The 19,989-nt window shown below is 44.1% G+C and overlaps 1 protein-coding gene across 3 annotated transcripts in view; it reads left to right on the top strand.

Moving 5' to 3' along the window:
• Positions 1-19,989, top strand: part of WNT7B (Wnt family member 7B) — an 86,870-nt gene that overhangs the window by 49,553 nt on the left and 17,328 nt on the right. For all 3 annotated transcript variants that reach the window (XR_005558041.1, XM_039354608.1, XM_039354607.1), the window contains exon 2: positions 7,760-7,986. Coding sequence is in view for 2 of the 3 variants with exons in the window: in XM_039354608.1 (XP_039210542.1) it covers positions 7,760-7,986 (227 nt within the window). In the remaining variant the exon portion in view is untranslated. The remainder of the gene's footprint in view (positions 1-7,759; positions 7,987-19,989) is intronic.

Raw genomic sequence — 19,989 nt, forward strand, 5'->3', positions numbered from 1 at the left:
AGACAGTCCTCAGCTTTCAGCAGTTTGTTTAGTGACCGTTTGAAGTTACAACAGCATTTTTAAAAAGGAACTTAAGATTGTTTTTTCAAACTTGCAACCATTGCAGCATCCCCACGTGGGTCATGTGACCAAAGTTCAGATGCTTGACTACTGGTTCATGACCACTGCAGGGTCCCTGGGGGTCACGCGGTCCCCTTTTGCGACCTTCTGACATACAAAGTCCATGGGGAAGCCAGATTCACTTAACAACCGTGTTACTAACTCAACAATCGCAGTGATTCATTTAACAACTAAGGCCATAAAGGTGGTAAAATGGGGCAAAACTCACTTAACAACTGTCTCGCTTAGCCACAGAAATTTTGGGCTCAATTATGTGAAGCTGGTGGAGGTGTTGGCAGGAAGGAGAAGTCACCACTCCAACATCAGAAGGGGAAGTCTTGCTAGGTGTCTGATCCTGGAGATGGGTAGCAGTTCCGCATCCTTGGCTTTACTGTTTAACCATAAGGCAGAGAATGGATTTTCTGGGCAGATGTTTATCACTTGCTCCTGGTGGTTGAAGCTCTGCCATCAGAGCCCTCCCTCTTCTTACGTCATCGCAGTTGCCCAGTTACAGCCACCCGCTTGACTTTGTTACCTGCAGGTGGACCCTTGCAGTCTGAAGTCAGCAGGGTGGCAGGGGAAAAAAACACTGAAGAAAGAGACGCTGTAGAGCAGGGATCCCCAACCCCCGGTCCATGCACCGGCACCGGGCCGCAGCATCTCAGAAGCCAGGCTGCGCAAACAAGCAAAGCCCCATTCGCAGGATCCAGGCAGCATGTGAAACCACACACACACACACACACACACACACACACACACACACACACACACGGTCCACAGAACAACCTCTCTCCACGGACCCCGGTGCCCAGAAGGTTGGGTGTCGCTGTTGTAGAGGGTATCAGTCAGGAGAGATAAGATTAAAAAGCTTCTCTGAAGACGAGAACTTTAATGCAATATAAGCATTACAAAGCAAGTGTGTTTTATGGATGTTGCTCACATCCTGTAGTTAATTCTATCCTGAATGTCCAGCCGCTTTCTGCATGTCGTATAAAATACTCTGGTGCTGAAGTCCTCCTTTCTGTCTTCCTAAGGGAAGGCTCTAAGTTCTGGATTAAATTTCAAAGATGAAGTCAACTCCATAAGGGTCAGTTTTTCCCGGACAAAAATGCAAAGCTTCCATAAGTAACAATATTATTTTTCACCCTTTCGCTCCAAAGATTGCTCCTTAGAAAAGCATGACTGCTTTGTCTGAGACAGTAGATTCCCTATATACCACAGTGCCATTCTTGTGTGTCAAATTGTATATTCCTGACTCTAAAATTGCTTCCCAGACCAGGCTCCTTCAAAGCTATGAACAACATTCTGTAATGGGTAATATGTAATGTGGACTTCTGAGGGTTTTTGTGGGTGAATGCATCCAGAAACAAATACAAAGTCAGTGTGGAAATGCTGGGTTGCTTTTGGGTGCATGTCGGGACAACGGTCCACGCCTGTCTTTCCCAAAACAACACATTTTGGCACCAAGCAGGGCACTTTGACTCATGTGGGTGGACCTCTTGTCTTTGGAGAAAACAGCGTGAAAGATGGTGGGGGTCTGCTCTTCCTAGTTTCACCCACAGCTTCAAGATTGCAGATGAACTTTGTTGAATAAGATTATCTCAGGAAATACAACGAGTGCAGTCTTCTGGAGCTTCCTTAGGTGGTTCAGGCCAGGAATCAAAACCTAGGGTACACTTTGATACAACCAGCGACAATTTGTGAGCAGTTTTCTCCAAATCTACCCCTTGGATGTGTTCCTTAAAATAGATTCCGCGTCTCTGGAAATACAGTGATGAGTGACGGTATGCAGGCAAATAATGACTCTGAGCAATTTGCTTTTTTTGTGGCCAGTTGCATGATTGATGTGCCCATTCCCTTCTCTCCCATCATAGCTTGTGTCTGCATCTCTAGCACATGATCCAGAAGACCACCATGCCCATAAAACCTAGGAGGAACTTTGATCCCACTGTTGTAGGTGCCATCTGAACTTTTTTAACCATGCCCTCCAGAACATTTTGGTGAAGGAACTCGATGCTTCACTGTATGGCACACGTTTACTAGAGAAGCTTGGGAAAAGCACGGCCATTCCGATTATTTGTTCTGGAGTGCCTTTCACTCATTGACCTAGTTGGGGAATGTGTGTAGAGAATGGCTGATTTTTATGAGTAGTGCAGCATATACATCGTTAGTTTTTGCAAAGTCATGGATGCCTTCTTCTGCCTTTCTTCTGTTTTAGAGAACTCTTCAAAAAGAATTATACTTCCAAGGAAACTAATTTTACTAGAGAATTGTTTTTTGCCCTTTCCTGTCTCAGTGTCTACTTTTTGCCCTCACGTGGTTTAATCTATCAAGCTTCTGAGTTAATGTGTGAAAAAAAAATTAGTAGACACTTTGGCCCTTATTTTAATTTGCACGACATTTGGATCAATACACTTAAATGAAGATCTCAAATGCTGTGACTGGAGGCGTTCGGTTTCCCTGGTTTCACGCTGATTATTCCCTAGGGCAGTGGTTCTCAACCTGTGGGTCGGGACCCCATTTGGGGTCAAATGACCATTTCACGGGGGTCGCCAAACCACGCTGTCTGCCATTTTTTTCCCTTTTCCCTAGCTGTCCTACTCCCTCTTATTGGTGGCCACGCCCACTTGGGGGTCACCACAACATGGGGAACTGTATTATGGGGTCACGGCATTAGAAAGGTTGAGAACCACTGCCCTAGGGCAATTTGTCCACTTCTGTCCTTAGCTGTCTCACTAAGGATCTAGGAGGAGAGAACGATATTTAACTCCGGTGGCCTTAACCATTTCATCTTAGCCAAGGGAAAAAATAATTCATCAGTGGTGAGGATTGGATGCGTTTGAGAGACTCATAAGCCCAGATTACAGGGCAGGAGCCCCTTCAAGTGTGACAAGGCATAAAGCTTGCTGCCTCTGATTCAGGGATCTTCTCACTGTTGAGGGCTTGCTCCTTCAGGAAACCATCCAATCTGCTTTTGAAGCATTCCAGCTGGCTGTCGTAAGCACAGCCACTGGCCGTGAATCCAGGAGAGTCCACAGGGATGGGTGTCAAAATCTGCACAGTGGAGGGCATGGCACAATGCAGACTCTGTTCCCCTTAAAGATGTCCCAGAGGAAATTCCTTTGCCAAACCCTCCATATTTTAGTTTTGGGGAAGTCCCAAACTGTGCCATTTGGATGTAAACTTGGGATATGTGCTGAATTGGTGCAAAGTGTCTTTCAGGTTGGATATCAGACTAGTGAAAAAAAATTGTGGAAGGGCCTCGAGCTCCGATGGCCATATTTTATAGTGAGGGCCACTAACTGGACTCTGGCCTGATAGATACGCGTCCATGTTATAAAGCCCTCAAGTGCACGGACAAAGAGGCTCTTCCTTTGGGGCTAGGCTACCACCTGTGAAACTTTTAGAAAGCCCAAACTATCCTAAATCGTAAGTATTGTTTAGTTGATTACAGAATAAGAGAACAGAGTTGGAAGGGACCTTGGAGGTCATCTAGTCCAACTCCCTGCTCAGGCAGGAAACCCTACACCATTTCAGACAAATGGCTGTCCAGTCTCTTCTTAAAAACTTCCAGTGTTGGAGCATTCACCGCTTCTGGAGGCAGGTTGTTCCACTGCTTAATTGTCCTCACTGACAGGAAATTCCTCCTTAGTTCCAGGTTGCTTCTCTCCTTGATGAGTTTCCATCCATTGCTTCTTCTCCTGCCTTCAGGGGCTTTGGAGGACAGCTTGACCCCCCTCTTCTTCTTTGTGGCAAATAGTAAAAGGTCATTTGCTTTTCAAAATATCAACAACATCTACATTTCAATTCCTTCTCCTTTTCTGGATTGTTCCAGGTGTGGTTTAGATTTTGCACATCACAAGTGAGAATACGGCTAGTGGCTGAGACCCTAATGGTCTCTGTGGCTGAAGAGAACAAAGAATTGCATTGCTTTGCAGGAAGATTGTGGCAGGTTGTAAATGCCAAATAATTAAAGGATGCATATAAATAAATTATGCAATTCAAATGGCTGATTTTTGACCGTCAAAATGCTACGTGTTCCAGAGCCTGGCTATCTGACCAAGCATCTCTTGTCTCGTGTCTCCCTGAGGAAACAGGGATCCTGAGCTTAGGCAAAAGCAGAATCCATAGGTAGAAACTACAAGGACACCATACAAGTGACGCAGTTGTGTAATTTGTATCAGTCGCATTATGCTGTAATTTTCCTCTTCTCTTTCTTGAGGATAGGTTAGTAGCTGCTCCTCTTCATTCTTTTGGGACCTTGCTGGTTCTATAGAGTTCTCAGAGACTACACAGAAATAGTTGTGTCGTTGCCTTCCCCAATTCTTTAAGCATCTAGGCTGTAGTTCGTCTCATCCTAGAGACTTGAATTAATTTATGTCAGCTGTGTTATTCTTTATTGTCTCCTTGTCATTGCTAAAAACCATCTACTGCAATGACCAACTACTCAGAGAGAGAAGACAGACGTGAAGTACCAGTTAAGTTCTTCCCTCCTTAACACCCCAAGGTGTTATAGCTTCTTTCTTTCTTCTGTCTCTGCCGTATCCAGAGTCCCTTTTCTGTTGTTTTTGTTGTTTGGGGTCTTTCTCGTGATCCTCTGCTCATTCTGCATCTTCTGATCTGGTCTGCCACATTTCTGGGCTTTGCCTTGCAACCTACTTTGATTAGAGGGCATCTTCCCCATGTCAACACTGGCAAGCTTGGATACGGAGTGCAGAGTCAGAGACAAAATTGGGGCCAAGGCCGTCTCCCAAGGATGAGATTAAAAAAATGTCAAGATGGCAGCCACATTTAAAAAATGGAGCAGGGCTTCAATCACAGGGACACAACTGCCATCTTGACTTTTTTTGTTTTACATCTGCAGAGATGGTCCTCACTGGAACCCCTGCCCCACCCCAGCAGATTCTTTGATTTCCTTTTCATCATTGCTTCAGCTGCGGTGATTGTTTGAAGATTGAATCAGAGAATATTGAGAACCGCAATATACATGCAGATGAAGTCAAATGCCAAATGTATTCCTGCCAATTTTCAGTGATGTATAGATGCTCAAAAACATTTAACTTAGGAATTCTTAATTAAATAAACCATCCAGTAGTGAGATTGTGTTTCAGATGTGTCAAAGTATCATGGCAAACTACATGGCAGCTCTTTTGCACAAAGATTCCATTATACATGTTGTTGTTATTTTAATCAACCCTTGTAGAAGAGGTTTTTAAAGCTGTGTCAAGGGATTTGAGTGTTCTGTTAATGAGATCTGTGCATGGCTAACTTCCTTCCATCTATGCCTGGTACGCATTCTTTGCCAACAGTGATTGAAGCTTTCTGATAGGCAAATAGACGGAGAGAAGAAGCAACTCCCACTAATCCCTCAAAAATCCATTCCATGCATCTGTTGAAAGGAGGCATCAATATTCAGGCTCGGTGACCACAGAACGGCCCGTATGTCGTCACTGCCCAGGTTCTGTGGTCCCCGGGCCAGAATTCCACTCTAGTAACCTTTGAGGTTGTCAATGGTACTTCTCCAATATCCCAACCTGAGATCCTTCTTGGAGTCCATCTGAGGTCCTGGTGATTTTGGGGACATCTATGTAGTTTTCTTGCAAGAATATGGAAGCGGTCAGGCTGTAGTCTTGATTTTTCCTGATCTCCCCTGTAAACTCTAACCATATCTGATCGTGCTTAGCTTTTGGAGACCAGCTAAGACCTCACTCTGCAAGCTGCTACTTAACCAGACATTGTTGTCCCTGCTCTTTAGAACACCAGGGCCGTTAATAGTGAAAAGCAGCTCTTGAACTGAACCCAGAGACCATGATCTGGACCCGGGACACTGACTAAGAGTAGGTACCTGATTGTTCCAAGGAGAGTGGGTGGAGGAATTTGCCCCTGTTACTTGCATTCTGAGGCTCCTGGACATGCTTCAGATACTTGCTGTACACAGCAAGTTCTGTTCTAATTGATGGCTGCCTTCCCTCCAGCAGCTCTTTCAAGGCCGTGCCTTGCCTGAATCGCTGCATTCCATCGTGGCTTTGTACGTGAACCATCTTGAAGTGTTCTCCGTTGGCATTTCTTATTAAGAGAGTTAATCAGCAAATATTATGTTTGCATTACATTCGTCACTAAGAAAGGCAGTGCAGTTATGTTTTGTACGGAGCTGTGATGTTTTGGCATTTGATCCGCTTGTATAAAGAAGCCACAACATTTATTCTCTGCTAATCACTGAAATTAGGTAGGAAGATGAGAACTGGATGTGCTTTAGAGGTTGGGAGGCTGGGTGGGAGGGAGGTGTAAGAGCCAAAGGCAGAGAAATCTTAGCTCCAGAGAGATTCTGTTATGAAAATGAACATGAAACAAATTCTTGCAGACCTTCCTGTCTACTTGATGGTAATAAAACTTCCAGCATAGTGACAATCCTTCTGTCTATTACACCTTTTTCAGGAAAGTTTGGCATTATTTCCCTGGTTCTAAATCTACTGTCACTTCAGCCGGGATTCATCTCGGATGCTTCTAAGGACGGGAGATTTTTGCCTCTCCTTAGCTTTCAGCAAAATCCTGAGGCTTTTAAACTCTTGATATAGTTAGTATCTTCACTGTCCCTCGTGACAGTCTGTAACTCTTCTATGGACATTCCCACAACCTCCTTGATCCTGTGTATCCACCCTATCCGTTGTGTCTCCCTTCCTCTCCTTTCCTCAGTTTTGTCAGGCACTGTGTTTTTGCTGATTCAAGTCCCTGCTAGGATGACACAAAAGTCTGCTTCATCACAAGGAACCAAACTATAGCCCTGCTTAATCAGCAGAAGAGTCCTGCTAGCCCAGCATCTTGTTTCCAAGAATTTGCTTCCCCTTTGCCAGGAGCATTGTGGGATTCAGACCCACAACCTTATAAATTGGAGGTAAATGAACTGAGAAGGGATCCCGCTGGGAGCCAAGAATCTGAATGCCGTTTTGGGTCTGTTCATGCCTGGGACAATGTACCACAGTATGCACAGGGTTTAATGAAAATTATAAATGTGTCCGTTACAATTACTGAAAATGCTTCTTTGACTAAACATTTGGGATACTTTTCTGGACTGCTGCAAACCATTTTCCAGGTCTGAAGAATCTGACTCTGAAATTTATGCTTACGAGCTCCTATTAATCATTCACCACTTCATGTTTATAATAATGAGCATGAATGTTGGTCAAATAAAGTCATTCCCTGCTTTTTTCTTCTTCTTCTTTTTTTTGTGCTGTGGTTTAAAATTAGAAGGGACGAACTGCAGTCGTCCTGCATTCTGCAGCCAGGCTCAGCCAAACCCCTCCATACTCAATGTGAATTTCAGCTACGACGGTTTCCAAAAATCCAAATCTAAGTTTAATACCTGTTTCTCGCACCTCCCCACTTCCTTGTTTTATGAAAGGGCCAACATTTTGTGAGACAGATGGCACTCGTGCTAAGTGTGGTCCAAGAGAACCAGGCCTTATCGAAAGTCACACAAGGTCTCCAGCTCAACGGCCAGAACAAAGAGGTTGAGATAAGTGAGCGTAATTACAGGAGCCATTTTACAGCCCGTCCCCTCCTCCTGTGGGCCATCGCCTTCCCCAGCCAGCTTCTCTAGCGAGGAAACAGAAAGAACGGCTTCCCTGAGTCCTCCTCATGCTGCTCTTCTGCTTTTCCCCAGAGCCTTGTCCTCGGTGGTGGCCTTGGGGGCAAACATCATCTGCAACAAGATCCCAGGCCTGGCCCCCCGGCAGCGAGCCATTTGCCAGAGCCGCCCTGATGCCATCATAGTCATTGGAGAAGGGGCCCAGATGGGAATCAATGAATGTCAGTACCAGTTCCGGTATGGCCGGTGGAACTGCTCGGCACTGGGAGAGAAGACCGTCTTCGGTCAAGAGCTTCGAGTAGGTAAGGCTCTCTGTAAAGCAATGCTCTGTATTTTGCAATCTTGTCTTCTGCCTTTCTTTCCACAGTAGGTTTTTTTTTTTTTAAAAAAATGTCATTTTTTAAAACACACAACACACTATGTTTTCTTCTCTGCCTCTCCTTCCTTCCTTCCTTCCTTCCTTCCTTCCTTCCTTCCTTCCTTCCTTCCTTCCTTCCTTCCTTCCTTCCTTATAGATAAGTAGAGACGATTCCTGGATCCAGTACAATATATGCATGCTTAGTTAATCAGTTTTACAAAATTAGAGATTGATCACAGTGAGTTACCACTCAACAAAGTTCCCAGATGTAAGAATCTCATATCCAAGGCTGAAAAGGTATCAATTCATATTTATGATAGGCCACTGCAAAAACCTTTTAATTTCTCCTATTATTATTCTGTAGCAGGATAACGAAAGATGTAAGACAAAAATAGCATATTCATTTCAGAGATCTTTCCTTACCTAAACAGAATCCGCATGATCACAGACGGGCAAAAATGCAGTGGGACTCGGAGCAATTTCTGACTTCCTGTAGGCTTCTCCATTGACATCAATTGTGGGAAGCTGGCAGGAAGCACTAGAAATCGTGGTTCCTTAACTGCAGTTGCCCAGCCAGCTAATACGACTGGTCTGAAAATCCTCGCAATTTCAATATCGGGTGTAATGATTCCCAGATTTTGGACTCCACACAGGGGCCTTTGTGGGAAAAAATTGAGAGAGTTAAAATGTTGGTGGCAACTGAACAACCGCTGTAGAAAAAGGGGCAGGGCTTGATGACATGGTTGCAGCTGCATCGAAGAGCTGTGGTGGCGCAGTGGTTAGTAGGCAGAACTGCAGGCAAATTCTGCTGAGTGTCGACTGCCAGCAGTTCAGTGAATCTCACCAGCTCAAGGTCAACTGAGCCTCCTGTCCTTCCGAGGTCGGTAAAAATGGGGACCCAGTTTGTTGGGGGGCCATAGGTTGACACTGTAAACCGCTTAGAGAGGGCTGCCAAGCACCGAGAAGCGGTATATAAGTCTAAGTGCTATTGCTATCGCATCTTGACTTTCTTAAGTCCCACACCTCCGTGGTCATCCCTGCTCCAAAGACAGAGAATTGATGTAGCTCAAGGTTGAACTGTTGGGTTCTTGGTGTTACCTGAGCTTGTCTGGTTTCCTCCAAACACCTGGTTGTCAGACTAGGGAACTCCACCCGGGCAGGGGAGAGGGGGGTCTGCTGGCTGTTTCTCTGTGGCAGCTGCCCATTCCAGTCTTGTGGTGGGTTCCTTTCTTGAAAGTTCCTTAATTAGGGTATGGTTTCTTCCCTTACCGAAGCAGCACCAGATATAGAATTAAGGACGAAACAGTCCCCACCCCGTTTTCATACAACAGCTGTCAATAGCTTTTTGCCGGGTAAGGATATGTGGAATAATAGGAAACAGGGGACGATACCAGCAGGCTACGGTGGCAAATCAGATACGAGAAACAATAGGATTCCTGGGCATTGCTGTCTGTTTGCATCTGCTTGAAATTATTTTTCAAACCTGGTGGGGTAAGAAATCACATTCCATCTTCCGCTCTAATGGAGATAAATGGGAAAACATTTAGGAGGGTTGGGTTTTGTTTTGTTTTTTTGCCATTATTTATATATTATTCATACCTTGCATCTTTACTGTATCATTTAGAGTAGAATAGATGAGGAACTTCTTATTAATGGCAGTGAATCCACAAATTATTGCAAACCTTCAACCCTGCATGTGGATTCAGTCTTTTGGTGGGTGTTGTTTGTTCCTTTTAAGCATCGGTTCGGTTGCCTCCATCCCTCACCGCGACAGCCAGCGATAAAGCCTGGTTTGTGGCCTTCATGACCTCGTCAAGGAGGAGCCCCCCCTGCACCACATACGAGAAAGCAGCAGAGCAGAGATTAAGATTAAATACATTTGGAATGTGGTGGCTGCGTGTTCTCACCCTCCATTTTGTGCAGAAAAAATTTGAACCTCTGGGACTGCTTTGCATCTGGATTCATGCCTAGTCTTTTCATTCCCTGTTTTTATACGACTCGAGTGGCTGCATCCTTGCTTTCAAAAAGAAAAACTGAAACCGTCAGGACGTAGAGTTGCACAATAACATAAAATGGGTGGTCCTTGGCTTACAACAGTTCATTTAGTGAACATTCAAAGTTACAACGGCACTGAAAAAAAGTGACTTATGACTGCTTTTCACACTTACGACCTTTGCAGCTCCCCATGGCCACGTGATCAAAAATTGGATGTTTGGTAACTGACTTATATTTATGACGGTCGCAGCGTCCCCTTGAGGTCATGTGATCCCCTTTTGTAACCTGACAAGCAAAGCCAGATTCACTTTACAACCGTGTTACCAACTTAACAACTGCAGTGGCAAGAAAGGTCATAAAATGGGGCAAAACTCACCTAAATGTCTCACTTAGTGACAGAAATTTTGGGCTCCGTTATGGTCATAAGTTGAGGACTAACAATATCCTTCTTCTATACCTGCATCTGTGCAGTGGTTTTAATATCCTTACTCTTTGGCTCCATTTATTAAAGCGAAGGAGGAAGAGAGAGAGATCTTAAACCAAGTTTGACAGTTTTGATAAATGAGAAATGATTTTACCTTTAAAATTATTATTCATGCTAGGGTTCAGCCCGTTCCTTTGTCTCATATTACATACCAGTGGCATTGATATTTAACTGTGAATAAGTACCATTAATGTCAAGTTAATGTTATGCTTATTTATTGCAAAATATATTTATTTCCATTATGGGAAAGCTACCTTGAGGATATCTTTTCAATCCAATAAAAACATTGGGAATGTTAAGAAAGCTGGAAATAATTTGAGAGAGAGAGAGAGAGAGAGAGAGAGAGACAGAAAAGAGGACAATGTGGATAATTTTTAAACGTGATGCAGAAGTGCACTCTGTTGTTTTCTAAGTACTAAGAAAGTATATTTTGAATTGTACTGAAGTTGATTCACATAAGGCCAGGCTGTGAATATTCGTCCCTATAAATATCTTACTGTTCACGAGTAATAAAATGTTTTTCTGCAGGGAAACTTTAAGCAAGGAAGCACTTTTCAACAAGAAAATACAGAGGGATATTTTTATTAACGTACTTATAATTAAACACACAATTGTTTTATAATGTTGTTACAAAACAGCAGTTTATATAATGGTGTATTCCAACCAAGTATAATGTTGTAGTGTAACGTATACGTAAGTCTAAACAGCATTTTTCAAATTTGACAACTAGAAGTTGTGTGGATTTCAATGTGCTGGCTGGGGTATTCTGGGAATTGAAGTCCACGCACGTTGAAGTTGCTAAGTTTGAAAATCATGGCTCTAACAAAAACCACACACACAATAGTATTAGTTTCCACGTGGCTCTTCCAGCACACAACTGAATCAAAGGATATGTGGGTCACATGGAGGTCCTTCAAGAAATCTTGCGTGCACATAAAGGGGTAAGATGCAGCAAGACTCTAAATGTGTCCGGGTGTGTGTGTTGCTCTCTGAGCTTGGCTGTTTGCTTGCAGATGTTTCATTACCTAACTAGGTAACATCATCAATTCAGCTCTGAGTTACAAATATTTTCTTCTATTGTCCTGGTGTATTTCATGAATTCTCAGCTGATGAATGATCAGTGAGAAAAAGCACACAAACAGCTACATTCTGGAGACTGATCAAGGAGTAGAGTGAGATCTGGCAGAGGTGTCCACGGGAGAGGTGAAAAAGTCAAGAGGATGTCCACCACCTGCCCTTTTTACACGCACCTCTGTGGGTCCCTAATCTCTGAAAAAGCTGGGCTGGCCCTTCCAGTCCTGACGGGGCTCTCGGGGTGATTTTGATCCATCATAAACTCATTCAGTGCATGAGGATGTTTCAGATGGGGAGGGGGCTACCAAGGAGGCTTTGGATGAGCAGGTCTCACTCCCAGTGCTCCTTTAGTGAATTGAAGCCTTTTTTAAAATAAGGAGATTTTTCAAATATGGCTGCCCTCCAAAGGGAGGAGCATATTCTGAACTAAGATGATTAAAAACGTGAAGACCCAAAAATATGAAAAACGGTTGCAGGAAAAAAGAGAAAAAGGACTAGGGGGTCACATGTGACTAGGGGGACACATATGAGGGTCACAGCCCCTCAAATCTTTCAGTATTTGAGGGGCTGCCACAAAGAAGAGGGGGTCAGGTTATTCTCCAAAGCACCAGAAGGCAGGACAAGAAGCAATGGATGGAAACTAATTAAGGAGAGAAGCAACCTGGAATTAAGGAGAAACTTTCCACCAGAAGTCGTGGGTGCTTCATCCCTGGAGAAGAGACTGGACAGCCACTTGTCTCAAATTGTAGAGGGTCTTCTGGTTGAGCAGGGGGTTGCACTAGAAAACTTCCAAGGTCCCTTCTAGTTATATTGTGATTGACTGATGGATTTTCCGAAAGAAATGGTTAAATCCAAGGTAGCTAAGTGGCTTATGGATTGGGCTACAGTCTCCAGGATCCCAACCTGGTCATTCAGCAGCCTGGAAGTTCTGGAAACTGAAGTGCAGGCACTCAAAGAACACGTGGTCAGGAAGAGTCGGATCAGGCTGAAGACGGCACTTGCTTTAGAGATACGTCCTTCATTAAGAAGACTCCTTCTACCACATTATACCATTCATCCCCTTAGCTAAGGATAATCAAACATGACTTTAGAGGAATCAAACTGATCTGCATTTTGGTACAGACAAGTCTTGACTAATGCACTAATATATGATTTGGAGCAACATATTTTGGTCTTGGCATTAGTCTGAACCTAGCCATGTAATTCCCCCATCTGGAAATCTATCCAAAATTACTGGGAAATTGCACTGAGGGGGAAATCCCAGCAGGAGTGCGCAGGAGCTGCAGGGGAATAATATAAATTGTGGGGTGAGAAACGATAAAAAGTCCTTTTAGATAAAACCAAAGGCAAATTATGTTGCAAGCCAGCAGACAACAAGCCTTGTTTTTCAGTTTGCCAAAGTGTGATAGTGCCAGATTGCCACAATCCCCAAATTCCAGAGATGTGTCTCAGAATGCATAGCAGCTAAATGGTTTCTGCCACATGCCATCAGCTGCCGATTGCCAGAAAGATGCTGAGATCCATCACATGAAAGAACTCCGAGTCCTACTCTGTCATTGCTCTGAAGCTGTAAATCAGCAGAAAGCAATATAAGCCATGGAATTATTGTCCAAGGGCTTAGCAGCTGGGAGGAAAGGCTGACTGCGTAGTTCGCAGACAGGAGCCAAGCGCAGGGTGATGTTTTTGGTGATGAGATAAGATAAAGAGAAGGAGGTTACTTGCTACTGTGAGAGAGGCGAGGAGGTGCATTGCTGCAGCCACCTCCAGAAGGGTTTTCCTTCCTCCAGGCTGCTGGAGTTTCAAGTGATACGTCCCTCTGAACCCCGTGGGCACCTTTGTTGAGCTGCAAGGTCAGCCAGGAAGCTGCCTCTCCACATTCCATTGAGGTCTCTCTCCTCCTCCTCCTCCTCCTCCTCCTCCAGGCCCGTTCGGAAAGGAAGTCTTGCAGGGTCTTCCCCTTTCTGACTGCCTGGAGTTTGCAGTTCAACGGCAGCACTAACCTCATGGCTACTCCTTGCAAGGCACCTTTTCTGTTGGGACGCCTCTGTTCCAGCATTTATTGTGGGATCAGCAAGACCCCCCAAACGGGTTCTGCGGAGCGCCTATTGGAGCACCTATTGCTCAGCCAGACTATACAGGCAGTCCTCAACTTACACGAATGAGCGTCACGTTTGGGGATCCAAGAGCCCCAGTAGAAGAGTCCAGACAGACTCTCTTCCTCTTCGCCCAAGCTCACGTCAGGCCATTGTCGGATTCCCTTAACGGCTTTGTTCAGCCCTTTGGGGGTTAATTAGGCCACAGGGCCTGAACTCTGCCGGGTGCAGGAGGATTGCCTTCAGCGCTTGGCTATGTTGTGACTTGAAGCAGAGCTGCAAAAGTCTTCCCAAGCAAAATAAGCCAGATATGTCAAGACCTGTTCTTCCCCACTATTAGTGTTCAAGACTGGATGTCTTCTCCTTCTTGATTATTTATACCTGTGTAATTGATAGTGGTGCCCTATGCAATAACCCTAAGGGATTATATGATGGGTTATAATGTAGCTAATATATCCTAATAATATTAGAGTAACAGCAGCCAGCGAGGAGCCTGCACTATCAGTGAGAAGGGTACAAGTGTGACCCGTGGCACATTGTCCCTCATTTTAGGACATCTATCACCACTCAGGAGTTTAATTTCCTCCTTTGCCGTTGCCCAAATTACGAGAGGACAGCCGGCACGGGCATTCTGGTATAGCCAATCAGTTTAACACCCATAACTATATTCCTAGAAAATGTTAAAACATCCAAGCAGAGGGTAGCACAAAATAGACCAAAATAAACTTTGGGTTGGAGCTTTGTTTGTATGTATGTTTTTTATCTTGTAGGCAAAAAACACATTTGTAGCGAAAGGCGATTCTTGGCTGGGTTTTGGCAATTATGGTCTGAAAACAAGCCAGCTAGGAGTGACTGGCCAGTTTTTTTGCCAGCAAGCAAGGAACAGGATATCTTTTTGCAGCGTCTGAAGATGTGCAATCATGTGTCATGACGCAAATGCTGATAAGGGGGACCTCGCAGTGACGTGGTTGAGGGCGGAGCCTGCCAAAAGCCAAGTCCCCCGGCTGTGGACCTTTGTGTCCTCTGGCCATCCTCAGGTCTGTCTCTCGGTTGGTTATTGGAAGGGTGACCTTGCAATATCTTCGGTCTTTTGTAAAAAAAGTGTGTGGACATTGTTGTTTGGGGGTGCAGATAGTCCCGAATTTACAACCCTCTGTTTAGTGACCAAAGTTACAACAGCACTGAAAAAAGTGACTTATGACCGTTTTCCACACTTAAGACCATCATAGCATCCCTGGGGTCAAGAGGTCAAAATCCAGATGCTTGGCAAGTGGCATTTGTCTACGACGGTTGCAGCATCCTGGGGTCATGTGATCATCTTTCGTGACCTTCTGATAAGCAAATAAAAATAAAAATTGGGAAATCAGATTTATTTAACAACCATGATGCTAACGTAACAATTGCAGTGGTTCACTTAACAGTTGTGACAAGGAAGGTTGTAAAATGGGGCAAAACTCACCTAACAACTGTCTTGCTTAGCAACAGAAATTTAGGCTCAATTGTGGTCGTAAGTTGAGGACTACCTATATATAGAAATCAAAGAGAAGTGCAATTGGGATGAAATGTATTTCCACAAGAAATAGAAATAGAAAATTCTCATTAGCTAATATCCTACAATATAAGCCCACCCTTTTAAGTTGACTTGCTTCTCAAAATGACCTGGTATTTGCCTGTAATTGTGGTACTGCTCCAATCCATGCCCCGCGATTGTGGGTGGTGGGTCTGACCCCCTGGTCCATCTCTTGATCAGACCGGGCGGGAAATGCTAAATAATAGAATTACAATTCACAATGACAGGGGTAGCATCTTTCCTCTGCTTGTCTTTACCTCAACTTCTGTCCTATTTAGTAAATCATATGTTCTTTAACCAAAACACAGGGGGTGTGATTTGCAAGGCAACCACACAGCACAGCAGACACATTGCCCTCACACTGCACAGGCAAATGTGCAGCAAATCAGGAAGCTCTCTGGGAGAGCAACATTATGCAACATTCAAGTAGTGAGCTGTATTTTACAGAAAGATTTATTATCTCAAAATACACAAGGGCTGCAAATTAACATTACTTTCAAGAAAATAAACTATTCTGTGATCTATTTATTATGTCTAGTCAAATAAGGAAATCAGTAGCTGAAAAATAGCTATACTCCAGCTGACAAATTAATTCCCACCCTAAATGTATTTTTATTATGGGTAGGCCTAGTTCCTCAGGAAAGGAGTCGCAAAGCTTTCAGCCTGGCTGTGTCGCCAGTGTGAATGATTTCTGAGGCCTCTAACACAATCGGATGAACTTCAAGTGCAACTGGTAATTAGGTATAAAACTTTGACAACGTCGCAGAATGCCTGTTGTGTATTTAACTTCAAAAGTAATTCCTCCATCTCAAAAGTTTATCAGGAATCACCTTGCCCATAAAGGCGCCATTCCTGTTGGGGTACAAGACAGGCCGGCATAGCCTGACCTGAACCATAACAGAAGCACCAGCAGAGCAAATCTGGTTCAGGCCTCAGAGGAAAGAACCCCGAAGGACTCTTGTTGCTAACAGGACAGGACGGGGGGTGTCCCCCGCTTTTCCCACAGAAAGAAGAACATCTGGCAAGGACGTCAAGATGGCAGCCTTAATAACCGTGCAATTGGAGCCCTGCCCCTTCAACCATGTACAACCATGGCCCTCACCTTGACTGTTTTCACACACACACTCAGAACACAAAAGCACATGCACATAAACACACACACACACACACACACACACACACACACACAGACAGAGCAATCCTTCTGGCTGCTGAACTATCTTTGGTAACAGATACACTATTTCTGTATTTCCTGAAAATATTTCAAGAACGTTATACACTCAGACAGTAATTAGCTAACTTTTTAGAATATAATATAATTGTCAGCAGGGCATCCAGGAAACTGATTATTACTAATATTAAATTGTGTTCTCCAAGGTTTCTTTCCTTGCCAAAGCAGCTTCTGGTTTTCTACCTAGAATATATTAGCATATATTAGTGCCTCAGACACACCATATGTAGAGTTCTCAAAAAGTTGTAAGGCTAAATTCTGATATGATGTTATCCCTTGACATTTAATTCAACTCAAATGAAAAGCCTGAGAAATGAAGTAGGGGCAAACAATACAATATGGATTCTCAAGATTCCATGTTCTGAGATGGGTCTGGAATAAATCTATGCAAAGTTTGGGAAGGTGATTTCCATTTCATGAAATGTTAGTCGAACACCCGCCATCAAAGCAGCTCCACAAATAAAAATAAAAGCCTTCTTAGGCCAGCAAATTGCCTCAGATGACTGAGGAGGGCTTGGTAGGCCTACAAAATGCTTTGTAGAGCTGATGGCTGTTGCTGGTTTTGCTTCTGGGGTTGTTACAGACAGTGCCCAACACGGCTATTTATTTTCCACATCTGGAAAACACCCAGAGATGGAGGTGAGATGTTGATGGGCTCTCTGAACTGAAACAACCAGCCGATGACAGACAGCAACTTAATTAAGCCTCCGCCCATCAAAGCTCTTCGGAGGTGTGAAGTCTAACTTAACACATAGCCAACCTTGGCTGATATAGGAAAAAAGGAGAGTTATTTATTTTCACGGGCAGAGATGCCCCCAGGGCATGGTCACAAAAGTCAGGGTGGCAGCCCTAACCATAACTGATGTTTGGCCTGTGATGAGTCTGAGGGCATAGATAAATGTCCAAGTGGCACACAAGATACGTGTAAAAAAAGGTGGCTGAACAAGGGGGCTGGAATACAAAAACATCCTGGGAATTTTGTCCAGGTATGGATCGATTCATCAGGAGCAAAGCTCAACTTGAGGTAATCTTTACCTTATTGCCTGGATTTTTTTTCCCCTCTATTGTCCCAACGCATAGAAAAGCCAACCTCAGCTAAGGCAGAGAACAAGTTCAGCTGAAATAAAAAGCATATAAACTCCAGGCTTGGAAAAACTTCCCAAGGCAGCAGAGAAAATATTAGATTGTGGCAACCGGGTGTGATGTGCACAGACACAACATTGACGGGGCCTTGACGTTGGAGAAGCTGTTTGTCTGTTTGCAAGGTGGACCCGGATGCTTCTTCTTGATGGCCGGGACAGCTTCCTCACCGCCTGAAGCTGCGAAGGGGAAACCGAGCCCACAAGGGCCAAGCGGGGACCCCTTTGGGGAGCAGAGTGGAGAGAAGACCCTCACAAGGTTTGGCAGAGGGAGCCGCCCAGGACGCTCTCTGAAAGCGTAGCAAACTCCCTCTTCTGCGCTTGCTGACTTTTGAGCAGCAAACTCTCACCTCTAGCGCCTTTCTACCTCACTTTTTACTTTTATTCAAGAAAAACCATGTATTTCTCCTCCACCACCACCAGCAGCTATTTGCTTTCTCTTCTCCATCGATCCAGGCCTGTTCTGCAGACCCAGTAATATTAACTACTGTTCAAACAGGAGAGCCCTCAGCAGGAGACTCCGCTGAGATTTCTCTGACCTATTACTACCCTGGGGGATTTTCTGCAACAACACGTTTCTGTTTGTTTTTCGGGGATTAGTGGCAATGTTCCACACACTACTGACACAGGGAAACATAGTCTGGATTCTTTCTTTCTTTCTTTCTTTCTTTCCTTCCTTCCTTCCTTCCTTCCTTCCTTCCTTCCTTCCTTCCTTCCTTCCTTTTTCCTCCCTCTTCTTTCTTCCTTCCTTCCTTCCTTCCTTCCTTCCTTCCTTCCTTTCCTTCCTTCCTTCCTTTTTCCTCCTCCTTTCTTTCTTTCTTTCTTTCTTTCTTTCTTTCTTTCTTTCTTTCTTTCTTTCTTTCTTTCTTTCTTTCTTTCTTTCTTTCTTTTCAGAGTCCCCCTCCCCAAATTTTTAAACGAACACTAGGGATCAATATTAACCTTTTATAAATCCAACACCCCATAACAGATGGAGGGGCTGAAAATGACCTTTTCTTCACCATACCTGCCATTGGCATCCTCAATTCCCAGCCATTGATTTGCTGTATTGATTTAGCAGCATTCCTTCATGTAGCTTTGATTTTATTAATCATTTTGAGCAGGCTAATGGAAGACTAGGGGTGAAAATTTTTAAATGAAGAAAATGAATAAATAACTTAGTACTTTCAGCCTATAATTTTGTATGAATAAGCTTCATAGAAATCACTATATTTACTTCTGAACAGACACAAATATGATTTTACACTGGAAATTGGACTCTCTCAAAAAGTGGAAATGAAATGTAAATTTGGATCTCTGGCTTTAGTGCAGAAGATCTTCAACAATCCCCCACCTCCCCAGCTAAGAAATAGTAATAATAACATTCTATAATCTTTCTTTTTTTAAAAAAAGCTCTGATTTTATGCCTTGACAATATGTAAAACATGAGTTTTGACCATTTGTTTATGCAGATTCATAATGTGTGGGTGCAATATTATTTTGCCTTATCCATTTATCACAATTGTGTGTCTGTCTTCACCTTCTACATGTTGAGTTTTCAAGATTAGTTGATTCCACCAGACTAAGGAGCAGTTCCCCTGGGGGGGGGGGAAAGAATCCCCATTTCTAATCTCAGGAAGTTGCAAATGATTTATAATGGACATTTCCCCCTGCCACGAAGGGGAAGCTATTATTCAGTGGCTGGTGGTTCCCCAGGCTCAGCTATGCACGAAGTGCTGAGAGGTAGCTGGCTCTTCCAAGCTCTAGGTTCAGCTGTGGAAACAGGGCTGGGATCGTCCATAAGTGGTCCTCCTCTTATTGACGACAGTTGGGGCCAGAATCTCCACTGCTAAGCCAGGCGGTTGTTAAATGAATCTCATCCAATTTACAACCTTGTTTTGCCAATCGCTGCCCTCGTTAAGTGAATCGTGCAATTGCTAAGCAAATCTGGCCTCCCCCATTGGCTCTGCCTGTGGGAAGCTGGCTAGGAAGGTTGCGGATGCCAGTCACGTGACCCGGGACGCGGCAACTGGTGGAAAGACCCGCCAGTTGACAAGCCCCCAAATCTTGATAACGTGGCTGTGGGGATGCTGCGATGTATGTGTGAGGACTGGATGCAAGTCATTGTTTTCCGAGCCCTTCAAACTGTTGCTGAATGAGTGATTGTAAGTTGAGGACTAGCTACGGTATTCTTGAATCTAAAAGATCTGGAAATACGAGGAGGCCAGGGGTGCTTGACCCTGACTTTCGCAGGACTGAAGGTGGAAAGCCTGGAGGTATCTTTGCATTTTACCCCACCTCTGCTTGGGAGGACCGTCTCTTTAAACTCAACGGGGCTTATTTTCAAACAGACGGCTGTAAGAATTTCCTGTTCTGATATAA

This window comes from Crotalus tigris, unplaced genomic scaffold (genome assembly GCF_016545835.1).
Source record: "Crotalus tigris isolate CLP2741 ecotype Arizona unplaced genomic scaffold, ASM1654583v1 scf7180000018563.1161478300:1536566, whole genome shotgun sequence".
NCBI classification, from domain to species: Eukaryota; Metazoa; Chordata; class Lepidosauria; order Squamata; family Viperidae; genus Crotalus; species Crotalus tigris.